The sequence below is a fragment of the Rhea pennata genome, chromosome Z (assembly GCF_028389875.1).
Source record: "Rhea pennata isolate bPtePen1 chromosome Z, bPtePen1.pri, whole genome shotgun sequence".
In the NCBI taxonomy this organism is placed as follows: domain Eukaryota; kingdom Metazoa; phylum Chordata; class Aves; order Rheiformes; family Rheidae; genus Rhea; species Rhea pennata.
In genome coordinates, this window is record NC_084702.1 from 42,059,177 (window position 1) to 42,076,487 (window position 17,311).

At 41.0% G+C, this 17,311-nt stretch overlaps 1 protein-coding gene across 1 annotated transcript; it reads left to right on the plus strand.

Annotated features, from left to right (window-relative positions):
* Positions 1–5,417: 5,417 nt before the first annotated feature.
* On the plus strand, positions 5,418–16,005 carry STARD4 (StAR related lipid transfer domain containing 4). The gene is made up of 6 exons (XM_062600396.1): positions 5,418–5,449; positions 5,811–5,928; positions 7,847–7,896; positions 9,304–9,430; positions 10,672–10,786; positions 11,379–16,005. Exons 2-6 carry the CDS (start codon positions 5,824–5,826, stop codon positions 11,615–11,617), a joined length of 636 nt encoding a protein of 211 aa, XP_062456380.1. The 5' UTR covers positions 5,418–5,449; positions 5,811–5,823; the 3' UTR covers positions 11,618–16,005.
* The last annotated feature ends 1,306 nt before the right edge of the window (positions 16,006–17,311 follow it).

A 17,311-nucleotide genomic window follows, 5' to 3' on the forward strand; every position in this document is an offset into this window, starting at 1 on the left:
ATCTTCTTGATACAGGGAGACTTATTCCATATTCCAGTGTGCTCCAAAGAGGAAATAATTAGGGCTAGTTGTTTCCTTACAGTCTATAGCAAAAGAATAGACAGTATTTGTTCTCACTCACAAGCAATAGATTAAAGGAAGATATTGTACTAGGGTTTAGCACAAGTCACAGTTAAATCACATTATTTAAAAGTCTATCCATATATACCAGAACTTTATAAGGCTTTAATAACATTTTAATGAGGGAAATCAGCTCCTTTCTAGGAGCTAATTCTTGTTTCTAGATATTTCTTTTAACTGCTGCTGCTTCAGCAAAAAAATATTTATTTTGCTTTCCTGCCATCTTGTGGTTTAACCACAGAACACATTTAAAAAAGAGGTACAAATGCAGATTTGTGAAGAGGTGGCCCTTTTAGTAGTATTTAGCCTAACTTTTGCTCTAAAAAAACCAGTATCACTCCGTTTACAGCAATGCAGCTTGCAGCTGTGTGGACCTTAGGACCCAGTAAGTCCCTCAAACAACTTGATCCAATACAAAGAAGTTGAGTCGAACAGTCCAGATCTCACCACAGGGGTGATGCACCGTTCTGCCTTCCAGAGACTGTTCCCTTCGACTCGGGTCTCAAACAGGCAGTGATTAGCTTCCTTCATTCATACTTATTTCAATATACTAATTTTAAAGTGGTTATGTGAGAAGTGAGCTGAATTCCCGTCTGGATCAGTCACTAGGGCAGAGCCAAAAGGTAGCAGTACTGTGCCAGTGAAACACACAAGCTTTTTTGCTATGCTTCTGCCTATCTGGAAAGCTGCAGTTCTGAATGTGTATGAGTGTTAAGAAGCCAGCCTTAGCCTTTCAGAATTACTCTGCATTTACAAGCAATGGTTGAGATGTCTGATTTTATACAGCTGATTCAGTACCATTGGGCAAACAAGCATAAAATCTTAATGCCACTTCCGCAGTTAGATGTGGGCTAACCAGAATAAAATAAACAAAGACTTGCTTTCCATTACCCTCTGATGTAGAAGCAGCACACTATAAATTTACCTGAATCCAGACAAAATAAGAAATTTAGGAACTCATTGAAGGTCATATATAAGGAATATTGGAGATTTTCTACAGAATGTTTTTTTTTTTTTTTTTTTGGCTTATTTTTAACATTATTGCAAGAATCACTAGCTAACAGGCTGTTCAGATCAGCTCCACTCATTGAGCTGCCTGTATGACAGAAAAACAAAGTTCTTTGTTTCCTTCGTACTCGTGACATATTTCTCTGGAAAAAACATTTTGTTCATCCTGGATTAGAGAGGGCCTTCTAACAGGGACTTACAATCAGTTGGATTTAGTGGATCATTTGACAGTTAGAGGTGAATAATATTTGTGCATGTTGTCAGCAAGATATAAACACTTAAGAGCCAAGATTTCGCTGGCTGCTGTTCCAAGACAAGCTGGATCTCTCCAGGAGTTTTCTGGCCAGATGAAATGCTATGCTAGTCTGACTGTGGAAACAATAGGGATGGTTAAGGGCAAAACACTTCAGCTGGCTTATTACGTAGAGAGAAATTTTGTGGGCCATATCATTTTGGATGAGTTGGCAGCAAGTTTTAACAAAACCCTGTTTTTACTTAAATGTCAATGCAGCCGTGTAAATGCAGAATGCCCAGTCGGAGATAGTTCAAGACCTTGGTTTTCCAGAGAAGCTTCTTCTGGAAGTTCAACCTTCAACTGTTCTTCTAACAGCTGATTTACAAACCCGAATACCGATATTTTATTTAACTGATAGAGAATGAAAATCAGGTGGTTAGCAGTGAAATAATATCTTAGAAGTCAACTACAGAGGAAAAATAACTTCTGGATGTACCTGCAGAAAAGGATAGTTTTAAAGGGTTATAAAGCCTGTGTGTTTTGTGGGAGACAGAAGGTCCTGGTCTAGAGAGGCTGAATCTTTCTGTGAAGCTTTGTGTTTGTACAAAGGCTCAACTCCTGCCGTTTCTTGACATACATGGAGTGTTATCTATCTTTTACAGTTAAAAGTAGCACATTTGAAATAAAACAAGGTTTTAAACCTTGCTTACATTAGTAAGTACCTTCCTTTAAATCAAGGGGACTTGAGTGAAGGACACAAGTAGGTATTTGCAGTTTTGAGGCTAATGTCCTAGTAACACTGAGCACAATAACCGTCTCAGAAAAACTGAGCAGTCTGAAGAGATTAATGGAAAAATACAATGTTCATGACCATCATATTTAGCACTGGTCTAGGAACAGATCGATCAATCAATCAACGAATCATAGCACTTTTTAAATTAACATCCTATAGAAATACTAATGCAAGAAAACTAAAATTCGTTAGTGACATATGACATTGAATTGTACTACAGCAAACATTGAAATAAGCAGTGCAGCTAGCTTTCACAACTGCACAATAACTAAAAAAGGCTGGCTCAGAATAGCTAAAAAATGTATCATCAGACTACTTTGGTAATCATCCTGCACTGATATATGCAGTCTATTCACCAGAAAATAGTTTAATAATTCAGTATGAAGATGCTGCTTTTTGCCAAAAATTGTTAAACGCACATATAGTCCTTCAGTTTCATCTTCATTCTCAAAAAGTTGTATAACCTGCTTTTGTTAAGCCATCATCCAAAAGGAAAGCAGATGCCCAAAAGAATAAAGCATGCCAGGCACCATTAGATTTTTCAGACTTCTGTATGTGAATTCTCTGACATGTGTGGTTGTGGAAGTCTTTCTTATTCAATGCTTGTAGGAAGCAGAAAGCTCCTGATGAAACAGCAAATTAGAGAGAAAAAAAAGACTTCAGAATTATCTGTAACTATTTATTAGCTGCTATAAAACAGGGGGAAAGCAGGAAGCCTGATCTTGGACTGGCCTTTTTATTGCCATATCTCAGGTTTTGATTCTAAGGAACTCTATTAATTTCAATTCTAAAGAGAGATGCTGTATCTCTGTAAAATCAAGCTAGCTCAACAGGCAAGGAGTAGCCTCAGCAGGATAAACTGTGTTTTAAAGTGCCTATTTAACAGAAAAGGCTTACTGAATGACCTTTTTTAGAGTTCTCTACATGCACAGGTTCAAATTATATATAAGTTTGAGACTATTAAATATATTAGTAAGGGCAGCCCGTTAGTCTTCTGTCTGAAAAGAGCACCAGCTGATTTGGAGGCATTCAAATTTAAGACAAATGTACTGGTCAGAATCAGTTTAATGAGGTGACAATGTGCCTGTTGTTCTCAGCCTTCCAACAGCTGGAGTTCTGGCTTTCATCCAGAAAAACATTTCAGCACTGTTCTAGACTGGAGCCAGCCTTCTAAGTGTCATATAGGAATTAGCCCACTAGATGCAAATAATTCTATACCCTTTGTTACAAAAGCAGAATTTGGTCCACTATGTTTGGTAAACCGTACTATTTTTTTCTTACCTTCAACACATTTGCAAGACATTGGGGTTAGACGTGCACAGTTCCTTGTGTGAAAGCCACCTATGATACTCTTCTTTCTACTCTGTAACACTCCACAAAGGAACACTCTCAGCGATCATCCCAGTCCTAGCCACAGTTTAGCTAAAACTTAATGCCAGTAGGTAGGCTCATACTTTTGCATAAATTATTTCTAGGGTGAAATATCAATCACTTTAAGATAACAGTTAAACTTAATCAAGAGAAGCACAGCATCTTTCAGGATAAATTAGATTTACCGAGCATGATTTTCATGCTGGGAGATAGAGCTATTTTGGGGCTTTTAGCAGTGTCCAAGGACCCCACTTAGCACAATCATCAAAATTTCCCTGTGCAAGGTGCTGTATAACAACAGGAACAGATATTCTTCTACAACAATACTGCACGCTCCTCAGACGACAAGGCCCTGGTGTAATTTGGCAGTGGTTCAGAAGTGCCCACTGCGGATGTGCACGGATGTCAGGAGGAAGGAGCAAGATCAGTTTTTGCTCACACAGGTTCATGTCCCAGCCACTGTTGGTATTGCTGTAGCTATGAAGGAATATAGCCCAGGAAATGTGTATGGAAGTGCTTACATGCCAGTTACCTGAGGTGCTTCACTGATGCTTTGTTGCACAGCAGGGAGCACTAGGAGATAGGAAAGTGTCATGCTGATCACACAAATACTAGTTTGTAAGCCTTGAGAGCATCCAGTCAGCTTGTACCTATAAAATGAATACTGAATATCAGAATCTAGAGTATCCAGAGCTGTACAGAAAACTTATCCTAGGCTTTATAATCCTTCCAGTCCATGAAAACATGATACAAATAAGGTTTACCAGTAGAGTTTTCTTCAAAAGTAATCATTTTCCAATGAAAACCAGTAACTTCAAAAAACAAAGTTTCACTTCCTCGAAAACTTAAAAAAATGACCCCCCCCCAAAAAAAAGGCAAAAACAGAAAACTAAGTAACGGACCACCAGGAAAGAGAGTCATTTTCAAAGGCCAGAAGACAGAGGACTTGGAAGAGTGCTGCAGGCCAAGGAAGAGTGGGGAGAGTAGCGTGGGAGCTGGTCAAATACACACTTTATTACCAGCGGAAAGGTAACAGACCAGAGTGCTATGCTCTGCACTGTCTGAAATCCTTCACAGCTAGACACTTTTTGTTTTCAATTTCTGACGCCGTGGCAAACTCACAGCTGATGGCAACCTGTGGAGTGCTGAGATGAGGACAAAGGTCTTCACCACTCTTGCCCACCGCCCCTGAAGGCGCAGGACAGGCCCCAGCTGAATGGCCGAAGTCAGCAGGGGAGTCAGCGCAACGCCTTAACTGAAAAGCACCGATGTCGCCTGTTCTGGCAACGCTGAGTAAATCTTAATAACGTTATATTAGCACGACAAGTTGGAGAAACCGAGGCGTGGAGTAACCCCACTCCCGGGGACAGCGGTATGGAGTGCTACCAAGCAGTGTCGTAGTGACAGGCTGCCACAGAGGCACCGCCACGGCCTGCTGCCGCCTGGCCCCGACAGCACCGCACGCCGCGCTGCGCGGGCAGCCGCACCCGGCCCAGGCGCACCGCAACCGCCGTCCCCGTTCCGCCTCGCCGCCTCCAACGGCCGCGCTCGCGCCGGACCCCGCCCCTCTCCCATCACTCCACTCCCTCCGCCCAATCACGCCGCTCGGCTCCTGCGCAGCAGCGAATGGGAAGGCGCCCTCCTTCCACCCGCCAGTGACGACACGCCGGTGACGGGTCGAAAGTTCGCGTGATACGAGAAGGCGGCGAGCGTGGGCGGGGATGAGCCGGTAGGGCCGCGCCCTGCTGGCCCGCCCCGTCCGAGCTGCGCGCTCTGCCCAGCGCGTAGCGCCGCAAGCCACCGACAGCGGCTGCGCCGCCATTGGCTGCGCCGGAAAGCCGGCTGCGCCCTCATTGGCTGCCGGCATCAGCCGTTGGCTGCCGGCAGCGCCCCTGCCGCGGCGGGGGGCGGGAGGGCCGCAGGTGAGTGGCGGGGCGTGGGGCCCGCGGCCGCAGCGGCAGCGCGCGGCTCGTCGCGCGCTTCCAAGGGCCGCGGAACGCCAGGCGCGAGCGCCGCGGGGGCGGCCGTTGGGGGCGGCCGTTGGGGGCGCCGGCCCGCTGCCTGCACCCCCCGCGCCGCGCCGGCTGTCTGCCTACGGACGGGTCCTGCCGGCTGCCGCGCCCCGCCTGCGCCGCTCAGCCTGCTGCGCGGGTTTGTTTTGAGACTGGTAATTTCCACCTCCTCTGTTGGAAGTGAGTGGATGTCACCGGGTATAAATGAGTAATGCTGTTATTTAATTTAGTGTCCTGTTTTAATTTTTCTTTTTTTCTTTTTTTAAGCAAGAGAGGGGAAAAAAATGGATCTCCTGCCAGATTCAGCACCCCTGGCCACAAAGCTGCAGAACACTCTGATTCAGTACCACAGCATCGGAGACAGCGAATGGCGGATTGCTAAGAAAACTGTAAGTGATCTAGGTGGAGTTTCTTGCCTGTGACACAATTTGATGTGTCAAGCAAGTGGTAGGTCACTTAGGGGAAAAAAATTATGCCGTGTAACACAAATGTCAAACATGTGGCAAATTCTTACAGGACTTTGAGGTAAGAGGCTCTGTGAAACAACCACTCTAGGATAGTACAGCTTTAGATAATAGAGAGTTTTTCCTCTCTTTGCGGACATACTCTGTCATTCTTCATACCAATTTTCAGCAAAGTGTCTTGCAATGGAGTCCCACCTGTGTTGGATTATGGACTTTCTTTGAAACAAAATTTGAAATACTGTTAGTGCTAGCAGTGTTACGAGCTGCTCACTTGAACTTTCTAACTATCAGTCACAAGCTTCAGGAAGGGTCTGGCAACCTCTGGAATCTTATTTGTCTGTAATGTCTGAATCCATCATGCTCCAGCCTCTCATGTCCTGTTCTTAAAAACTGAGATCATCCTCAGTTCTTTCTCTCACATCTCTTCATATGTTTCAATTGCCTTCAAGCTACAGCACCGTATTAGAGACCCACATTATCAGAAGTTTCTTCCTATCGAAGCAGAAGGCAATCTCTGCTTTCCCCAAGCAGTTTGTCATATCCTTTTTAGCTGCTTGACATTTGTGAGTCCCACTCCATCAAGCTAAATAAACTTTCCAGATGCCTCAGTCCTAGGCATTTACTGGTCTAGTAAATTTGCGTCTTTACCCTTTTGTTACAATGCTTTTGGATACCCTTTTGTTACAATGCTTTTGGAGAGCCTTGCGTTTGTGAGTACACATTGATAAGGCAGGGTCAAATTTTCCAAATGTAACTCAATTATTTCCAGAAGTAGCAAATTTCATTTCTTAAAAAGGAGGAATAGAGCACCCATGTCTTACTCTTGCAAAACACTTACCTCAGCATCAGACCTGGTATGGTAAGTCTCATACCATTATTTTCCTTTCTGAAGTTACCTGAATCTCACTGTTCAGATGACCTTAATCCTCATACTTTACTCCTGTAAAATTCCCATAATAAATGAAAGTTGGAATTTCTTCCTTCCTTCCTTCCTTTTTCGTATTCTGCCATGTAAAAGAAATTCAGAGCTTTAGCTCCCTACAAGGAAGATTGAGGGTGATTTTACTGAGGGGGAAGATGCCTTCTCCCTCAGTATGTTTAACAATTCAGGATGTAGTTCTTACATTTTTGTTCTTTAGGGTGTTTAGTCCTTAGTGTTTACATATTCATGATACCAAATAAAGAAAATCTTGGAGGGCACTTTTATAACACCTGAATACACAGGTTTTATATGAAGATTGCATTTTATAGTTAGATTAAAAACAAGAGATACCCTTTATTTCCCGTGGCAAACTCTGAAATGAATAGACCAATGCTTGCAGGATGTTTCGAGTCTGGTATCTAGGAGAAAGGGATAACTTAAGCTTCCTTGTCAGCCACTGCCAGCACCTCCTAAATGCCTCCTCCTTGGTGCCTGCCATGACCTGCTTGGTCATGTGTTACAGAAGTGCAAACATAAGTTGTGTGGTCTTCTTGTCTGAGCAGTGTCCAGACAATGACTTTCGAGTCATCTTTTATTTGGAAGGCTTTGTGTAATAATGTGATTCCGTTATACTGTGTGGTTTCCTAGTAAAGTGGCTTAGCCTGCCAGGTGCTATTTTTGGAGAGGCTTCTATAATTTGATACTGAGAAAGTCACTTGAGTGATTTTTGAAAAGAATGAAAGATTATCAGTAAAAGATGCCTCTATTCTTAAGAAAAACATACAGAAGTGCTCAGATACTAGGTCAGTGAGTGCTTTGGGATATACCATAGTAAAGTCTTAGTTCTTTGGAAAAATGTGATGTTTCTGGACATCTTACTATTAAGTGTTTTTCACCGACAATTCTTCCATTCTTTTTCAGAAAGATGCTACTGTGTGGCGCAAACCATCAGAAGAATTCAGTGGATACCTGTAAGTTTGCTTTAAGACCAGATATGTATTTTTAAGATTTCACAAGTGTGCTTTATAGAATTTAGGATGTGAAAAGCTAGGTGGATCATCTGATGTAGCTCTTTGCTATGCAAAGGCCTGTACCATTTCATTTTGGTTTTATAATTCAATGCTTTAGTAACTAAAATAGAATACTATGCAACATACCACAAAACTCCCATTGGCTTAAGTTTACAACATCATACTCTCAGACTTTTTAGAAAGATGATCTGTAAACCACAGAATCAAGTAATTTTGGAAAAGGTGTGTGCCATAAAGGCCCTTCCTTTGTAACTTTCTGTGATTGGTTCTATAGGTATCTGTAGGTTTAGATAGAGAAAGAGTAACTAGAAAATAGCAGGCTGAAGGAAGGAAAAATATTGTGAAAAGGTATATCTCAAGGACTGATGTGCTCTGGGGACTGCAAGGCCTTTTGAATCTGCAAGAACTGTTAAGCCCAGACACCAAGTCTACTGAATCTGTACAGGGCCATCAGTGCACAGTGGCATCAACAACAGGTTGTGTAACTTAAACCACAGCCAAGAGGACAGTGGCTTCTATACACAGATGGAAGACTGCAGGATTATATATACACCTGATGAAATAAAGGATCTTCTGGGGGACTTTCCAAACACCTGCCTAGAAGCCACCAGCATATTAATATGGTCTTCCACTTCTGAGCATGTGGCTGGGGTTGGCCTCACTATTTTTGCTCCAACCATGTGTGGTAGGAGTGAATGTGGGTGAATTATGTGAGTGAATAAATGAATGTGTTTTCTGAAAATTACCTGTTATTAATAAATGACGGCTTAATGAATAAGAAATGTTTTGAAATAATGATACTGATTATTTTTCTCTCTTGAGGAACATGAGGCCAGGCAACTCAAATAAGCAAAAATCTAGTGTCTAATAACTTACACCAAATTATTTTCTATGGTATTCTAATAGGCCACCAAAGCATAACTTACTTTCTTATTGTCTTGGTTTTACTGCTGCTGTTTCTACTTTCTGAAAATTCTTGTTCTTCACATATCCTTGCACTCTTTTCTGTTTGCTTTTAGTTTCAGTTTTCTCTGGAGGACTCCTTTGCTTCCCATCAGAGAGCAGCAAAATGACAAGTTGTTTTAGAAACAAACATTCCTCTGAGGACAGAATTTGCAATTTGAGAAATACAGTTGAAGCTTAAGCAAAAGTTTGTCAGAATACCATTTATTACAGTGGAAAGGAATAGATACACCATTAGGTCTTTTTCCATACTGCCTCTCTGATAAAATTGTGTGCTGATTACAACCCAAGGTAGCAAGGTATTACAGTAAGTGTGCTGTTGCAAACTAGTAGAATGCTTGGAAAGAATTTCTCACTTTTAAATGTAAACTTGTGTTTTTCTAGCTACAAGGCTCAAGGAGTGGTGGAAGACGTTACAAACAGAATAGTGGATCATATTCGTCCTGGACCTTATAGGCTAGACTGGGACAGCTTGATGACTACAATGGACATCGTAGAAACATTTGAAGAGGTAAAGATTTGTTTAGATTCATAAGGAAAATGTGTATAGGTGCCTATATGAATTCAGCAGTGCAGCAGAGCAGTTGTTCCAACAAACATGTTAGCCTAAGGAGTTAGATATTTCGTACATGTTTGTGTGATTTTTGTGCATACATGTTGTGGGTAAGCTCAGAGGGAGGGGATTGTCTTCACAGTTCTATTCTGAAGTCTGAAGTTTAGCTTTCCATCAATGCTGGAAACGAAGATACTACGGAAAATAAGGAAATACAGAGTAAAACTAGGAAGGTCAGTCATGATTCTCTCAGATCTAGGAGCTCTGATACCCTCTGAAAAAAACCTACATTTTATATCCCAAAGACTTTTCATACAGCTTGCTTTCTTCTGTTCCACAACGTACATAATTGTAGGCGTTAAAATTCCACACATACTTCTTACAGAAACTACAGCCTCTCCCTATTCCCAAAAGGCAGACTTCACTATGCGGCAGGGCTTTGTGCTGGGAGCCAGAATAGTTCATACTGAGGGGCAGGACTTGCAAAAGAAAGGTAGGTTTGAGGCTGATCATGCGCCAGCTGGTAGCTTTATTTTGGTTACCGGGGACATTCAGTACAGAATTTCAAAAGCCTGTGGGCTTCTGGCTTAAGCACCAATTAATCATCTTTTGCTCTGGCTCTTAAGGAAGAATTATATGGCAATGGTTTCTTGCTAATTATTTACAAAACCAAATTTTTGTGATACAGTAATATTTACAGAAACCCTAAATGTCTCTTAAGAATGCTTTTCTGAGGAGTTGTTTGCATTCTGTCTTGTTATCCACTTTGTGGATTATAAGTGCTTTACAGAGGCTCCTAGTACTGAGAGTGGCCTTCTGGGATTTATTCCTGGTCCTTTCAGACTTGCTAGGTATTAGGTAAGCTGCATAAAAGCCACAGGGCTTTTAGTTCCCGGTCCTTGACTTACAGTTCTCTAGTTTTAGTCAGTGTGGTTTAAAGATGCCAGGTATTCTCAGCTCCTGCAGTTCTCAGGTGCACACTGCAAGTCATTACAAATTTCCAGCATTTAGGTTGGAAAATGATACCTTCATTCAGACCTCACTGGAGTTGTCTGCATGGTGTGTAGTGGCGGGCAGAGGCTACCAGCGGAGGAGGTGGCCTTTGTGGAAAAGAGTAGCTGCATACAAGCATAGATTTCCCTTTCGTTGTACTTAAATCTTATTGTTTTCTTATCCTCTTCATTGCGTCACTCGACAAGAACTGCTGTGTGATGCGCTATACCACTGCAGGCCAGCTCTGGAACATCATAGCACCAAGAGAGTTTGTTGATTTCTCTTACACTACAAGCTATGAAGATGGGCTTCTAACATGCGGTAGGGCACCGCTCAGCTCTGCTTATTTCTTATTTTGCAACAGCTGCTTGGCTTAAGATACGACTCTAGTTTAGTTTGATATGATATATGAGTCTAGTTTAGTTCTGTACTTCTTTTATTCTTAAATATTTAAAAAACTGTGTAAGATGATCTCCAAGAAGTATTTCAAAGGTATTTGAACGTCTTACAGATTTAAACCAGTGTGCAAATACCAGGTTATCCATGGGCCATCCCTGTGTATTAAAGTACCATTTACATTAACTGTGGGACAGGAGTGGTAGAGACAAGTTGAGTGGTCTGCTCCAGCTCATACAGCAAATTGGATGAAACAACAACTTACTAGTAAATGAGAGGAATATCTTTCTAATGTCAGAATTTCTGATTATTATGTTCTGTTCATATGTGAGGGAGTTTGAATGAAGAACAGACATTCATGCGTGAAAGTACCTCCCAAAATTTGTGCATCTGTTGTAACCACTACTGAAATCCCCAAGCAGAAATTGTACTTTTTAAATATACTGTGCCTTTTCCCCCCCATCTGTCTCAAATTCATTTGCTTTAATTTTGTTTTGTTTTTTGTTTTCCTCAATAGGTATAAGCCTAGACTATGGAGAAGCGAGACCTAATTTTGTCCGTGGATTCAATCACCCTTGTGGTTGGTTCTGTGTCCCACTTAAGGACTACCCTAGCCACAGTCTTTTAACAGGTTATATTCAGACTGAACTGCGAGGGATGCTACCACAATCTGCAGTGGACACTGCCATGGCTAGTACCCTGACTAATTTCTACTCTGACCTCAGAAAAGCACTGAAAACAGTCAAACTGACTTAGAAGTTCATGCATTTCTTGCAATCAAATTATGTTGTATAGTTTTTAGCATAGGTTAACTACTCAGTTCAGATGCTGAATGATACCTGAAGCTTTATGTAGAGAGATACAAACAACTTTACCAAGTACCTTTTGATCCAGTACCTAGCTGGACTGCACCCATTCCTAATTCACAGCACAAGATTGTTTCCTGCTCAGCACTCTATAACTGTGCCAGGTATAGTCTGAACATATAAACCTCTACTTCCTAGGAGGAAAACCCAACATTCAAGCCTGGGCTTGATCAATGCAGCATGAAGTCAGCGCTCAGCAACAGTATTGAGGGTGGAGACTGCTCAGGATTTTCAGTGGGTGCAGGTCACTGTGCAGGCAGTATCTCATTGAATATGTAATTTTATAATCTATTTTTTTATCTTTACTTTAGACTTTTGAGCTATATGTAGTGTGTGCAGGCACATCTTTAATTTCTGTACATTTTAGTTGATTGTTCTGTAATAATTCTTGGTTTTAGCATCATTTAAAAATTCAGCTATAACAATCTGCTTTGATTTACCATACAGATGTTATTTGCTTATGTCAGCAAAAGTAAGTATTCATTACTGGTGGTTCTTCAGTGTTGCAACTGTAATTTAATTACCTGTTGCATGCAACAGTCTCAGTGCATAGATAGTGAAATGCCTTTACAGCTAATCCAAAGCTCATGTAAGTCAGTCCTCGGGTGTCTTTCCATAGTTTTCAGTGGGCTTTTAATCACATGATTAATCATCAAAATAGCAAGCCTTCTGCAGTTCTTCTGTTGTACTCTGCACTTCTAAATAGCTTTTACTTAAGATTTGCATGTAGTTTTGTTTCTAGTTTAATTTTTGCCTTCCTTAACAGAAAAAAAAAAGAAAGAAAAAAAGAAGACGTTACTGAAACTGCAGCCAGGTCCACTAGCTTACTTCAGCACAGGCAGCAGCGTAGCTGAAACAGCATAGACTTGCAGCATACCTGGGCAGGTAGCCAAGCCCAGCTACCTCAAGTCTGCTGTGCTGGTGCAGCATACTAGAGTGTTCTGTGGTAATACCAAGACTGATATTTGCAATAGGTGAAATAAATAAGCATTTATAACATGGACAACTGAAGGTTGAAAACTCAAGCTGCAGAGCAATGCCTCATAGCCATTGGAAGCTGAGTGGTCAAACTTTTAAGCATATTTAGCCACCTAATGATGCTGATAGGTACATAGTGTAGGGATTCAAAAGTTTACTATCTTTGCTGCTAGGAAGCTGAATTTTCTTTAAAACCTTGTCTTGAGAATTTAATGTCTGTATGCATCATTTGCTCAAGAGAAGGCTGTAATTATCTCTATGTTTTACCACTGCTAATAGAGACAAGCTTAGCTGCATAGCAGGTTAAGGAAAATACCTTGCAGCCCTAATGTTTCAGGGACACATTGTATACATTCATTCCTAAGGGACAATAGCAGGCTGTGTTTACTTCAGTGGTTTATTTATATATCCAGAAAGCACAAGGGACTCCTAATATTTATTTATGAATGCCAACTTTCACAATCATCTAAAGACTGGTAGAAAACTGTCCCAAACTACTTTCAGATGAAACTCTTTTGAATCACAACTTTACCCTCTTCTTACAACACTTTTGGAGAGCGTTGTATCCTCTGTTCCCCTCCTCCATCCACACAGCTTTTGGGCGCAGATGTTAATTAGGTAAGGTCAAATAAAGTTATTTCCCTGCAATATTGGCTCTTTGAATACTGGCCACAGCAGCTGAACTCTGAACAGTAGGGACTTCTCTGTCTCATGTTTTGAGCAGAGAGGTAGGGAAGGCAGGGATAGGCTATTACATAGTTGTGAAAGCTTTTTCCAGTTTAGTTCACCTACAAAAGCAAGTAATACTGCACTAAAGCATTTAGCTTAAGACACTTAAAGACAGTGGCATCAAATTCACTTCTGTGTCTTCCCAGACAGAAAAATTACCTCTCTGTTGGGTTTGCATATTCTGCAGTTACCTTTAAATTCCTTAGTTATTCTCCTAGTTTTTTCCCATCTTCCTCATTTTTCCTCCCAGTGCTGGGCATTCACAGGGTGATCTTCTTTTACTACCATTTACACTGAGGCATGAACATCAGCAGACAGGCTTTTCCTAAATGTTAGGGTCCACTCCTTTCTAGTAGTGAGTGGTATTGATAACAGAGGTAAGTATGATAGCCCTGGCAGTACTGCTCCATAGGATGGCCAATGACATCATTATAGAGGAAGCTGTAGGACATGTACCCTATTGTTTCCTCCCAGGTATAAGACTAAAAGTATAGTGAATATTCATTGCTTTTTTTTTAAAAAGCTGCTGTCCAACTAATTGAGGGAGTTGCAATAAAGATGTACATATGTAAAAAAAAAGTTCTATTGCTCCATAAAGAGCACAGTTTAAGTCTCAGATAGAGAAATTTCCATGCTAGAGCAATAGGTCAAAAGGAGCACAAGACACTTTTTAGAAGGATGTTTGTACAGTGCGAGGCACTGCAGAAAAGTTTTTAGTCCCTGTTCCACATGGCCAATGTAAGGGCCTGATCTAACTCCTTGAAGTATCTAGTCTTATTTAGTGTTCAGAGAAACGGAAAGAAGATAGGCTGATGAAGCACAGAGCAGCTAGAAGACTTGTGTTTTAATGGAAGAAAACCTGTGCCATATTTTATGTATGATTTTTATAAGCATTTCTCCATACAGATTTCCTTTTTAATCAACAGAACTGTGGAGATAGAAAGATTTTGTGAATAAGGGTGAAGTTTCCAAAAGCAAGTGATCCTATGTTGCATTGCAGTGATTTATTCCTTAAACACTGATTAAAGTGGCTTTGTATGTTTTAATAGACATATACTATTGCCTCTGCCAATGAGTCTGAGCATTCAAATGAACAACAGGATGGCAATTACAGGAGGCAGAGGAACAGAGCCTTTTTTTTCCTTATTTTTTAAAATAGAGAAAATATTGTACAGTTCTTCACTTTTCAGATTAGGAAAAATCAGAGAGAAGGTTTAAGAAGTTTTAAGGATTTATTCTGGGACATCTTCACAGTTCTAAAAGTATTTCTAACTTACAAGTGTAATGATGACTGACAAACTGCAGATTATGCTGCTGAAGCAATGCATAGCTGGTACCCATACAGTTGTTAGTCAAGGCAGCTCAGCTAAGGAGTAATACAAAATTATAATGAATATGTTCAGTTTCATAGGATGTGTTATAGTTGTTTCAAACCCAAACTTTGTTTTTGTATAGGTAGGGATTGAGAGGATTGTTAGGTCTTTAAGCAGAGCTATTACTTTCATTCCAATTCTACCAAAACCTTTTTTTGCTAACCAGAGAACCCAGAGAACCAAGGAAGCCATGAAACCAAGTGCTGATCCAACCAAGATCTCTTTCCCTGCCCAGCCTTGTCTTCCTCCCCAGTAAGTGGGCAGTCCGGGAGCCCAAACAGCACAAATGGGAAGGAGGTTGAGGGGAGGAGGGGAGGGAGCCCTCTTTTTGCTTGTTAGTAAGTAGTGGGGGCAAAGTGAATTATTTAGCCTAGATTCCCATCATACTCACAGTGCTGAATTTGTGAAGTTTACCTGTACTTTTCATTGTCAGGATGGGAAACAAGCTAACTGCAGTATTTGAGTTTGAATATTTCAGATAAACTAGAATATAGGACAGTGTCATCTAAAAGCAGCTTCTGAATGAGGAGATGCCAGACTTGATACCCCAAAATAGCAGAGACCAGTTTGTGCTAGAGAGAGGGCATGTATATAGACACATCAGAATTATTTTTATATGATCAATATATTTTTAAATTTTTTTTATTGTAGTCCAATCCTTGGCAGTTTGACTAGGTCCGATGGGAGGGGTGCCTAGAGACAATTTCCATGTTTAGCTTCTTTTCCCATCTAAACTCTCCAGCAGTGAGTCTTGCCTGTAGTTGTACTGCTTATTTTGCAAGCACAGCAGCTAGAGGTTGGTGCAATTGGGGGCAGTTCAGCATACTGTACTACAGCCTGTGGGGAGGTAGAGCAGTGCTTTAGATATATATTCTGGGAAGAGCACAAGCGTTGATCCAAAACTTGATCAGTTTTTAAATACTTTTAACTGACTGAAATGTTGAGAGAATGCATAATTCTTCCAGTAATCAGAAATAACCAAGAACAGAGATACTAAAGCCTTTTAAAGGTGTGAGCTAGTGATTCAATCTACAAGGTTCATTTCTGGGCAAGTAGCCATAGTTCTATAGAAATCAGTCAAGTTATACCTATGTTTAAAAAGTCAGTGTGAATCTATCTTAACAGTGATTTTAAATGATTGTGTTCAGTGCTGAAGGAAATTGTATTTATATTTTGAATGCAATTATAGAATAAAGTAAAACATGAACTCCAGCAGACTCATGACAATGTTTTCTATGCTTACACAGGCAGATACAGTGTTCAGTTACATAATCAGGCCTAGCCACCTAAAGTGTATACAAATAGCAATTTCATCAAAGCTTAATTTCTAAACTTTTTTGTAACAATCTCATGATCACTGTGGAAGAAAGAGCTGTATTAGTTTTGTCTTATGACTATTTACCTCCTGCCATGTTTAAGAAATGGTTTGTTAACTGTCAATATTGAATTCACCCTAAGCACACAGACATGTAGAAGTTCACTGAAGGCATATAAATGTGCATTAGGGTTCTAAAGCATGCTACAGCATCTATTTTGACAATTAGAAACCACAAAGGAAGACAATGCCTTTCTTATGCATGGATCCTTGTTTCTGTAACTAAGCCAGCACAAAAGCAGAAACATTTTGAAGAATTTGACTTCAAAACAAAAAGTTCCAGTCCTCTTCTGTTGCTGAGAAAAGCAACTGTGCCCTCCCAGTAACTGCACGTTTTCTTAGGAAAACGTGCCACATCTCCCCCTGCAAATTGGGGTAGAAAGAGGTACGGAGGTTGCAACAGACCTTTGGAAAGTGATTAAGGATATTAATTAGAGTTATTAAGAAAAATTATGGCATTTAATCCTAATTTAAACCAATTCCCTGATGTCAGACAAGATGAATGACTTCTTCCAAGAGAGAGCTGACTACACCAGAGATTAATAATAAAAGCTGTGCTAAAGATGAAACATCCTGTAGGAAAAAATTCTGAAGTCCTAGACGGTAAGTGAATCTTTGTGATATGTTCTGCCTTTTCCTATCATCTGTGAGCTGTGCTGTTAACTCAGTCCCCCAGTACAGGGAGGGAACCTGCACACCGAACCTCCCTCAGGGTTGTGCCATTAGCAGGCAGAAGACAGCCACAGCTGACAACAGCACATGACCCCAGGGGTCTCTGCATGTTTCACTGGTGACCCACACAGAAAGAGGCATCAGCTACCCTCGCTTGGCCAGCTGGGTTAAGGTGTCCCAAATTGTGGCACATTATCCAGAGCCTCTCTTCTTTAAGGTTATTTTCTTAACAATTTCCTCTTCTGGTGAGTCAAAGCAATGGGACTACATGATAAAGCTTGAAAAGGTTTCTTTGACACAAGCAGCGTACACAGACCTTTTAGCAGATCAGTTGCCGCCCAAAGCACATCCAGAAGCTTAATGTGCTCAGGCCCTCGGTGGCTGGCCAAGGACCTGTTTGATATCTCAATAGCAAACATTTCCTGAGCCCTGTGCCGAAGCATGCTCACCTGCCTTC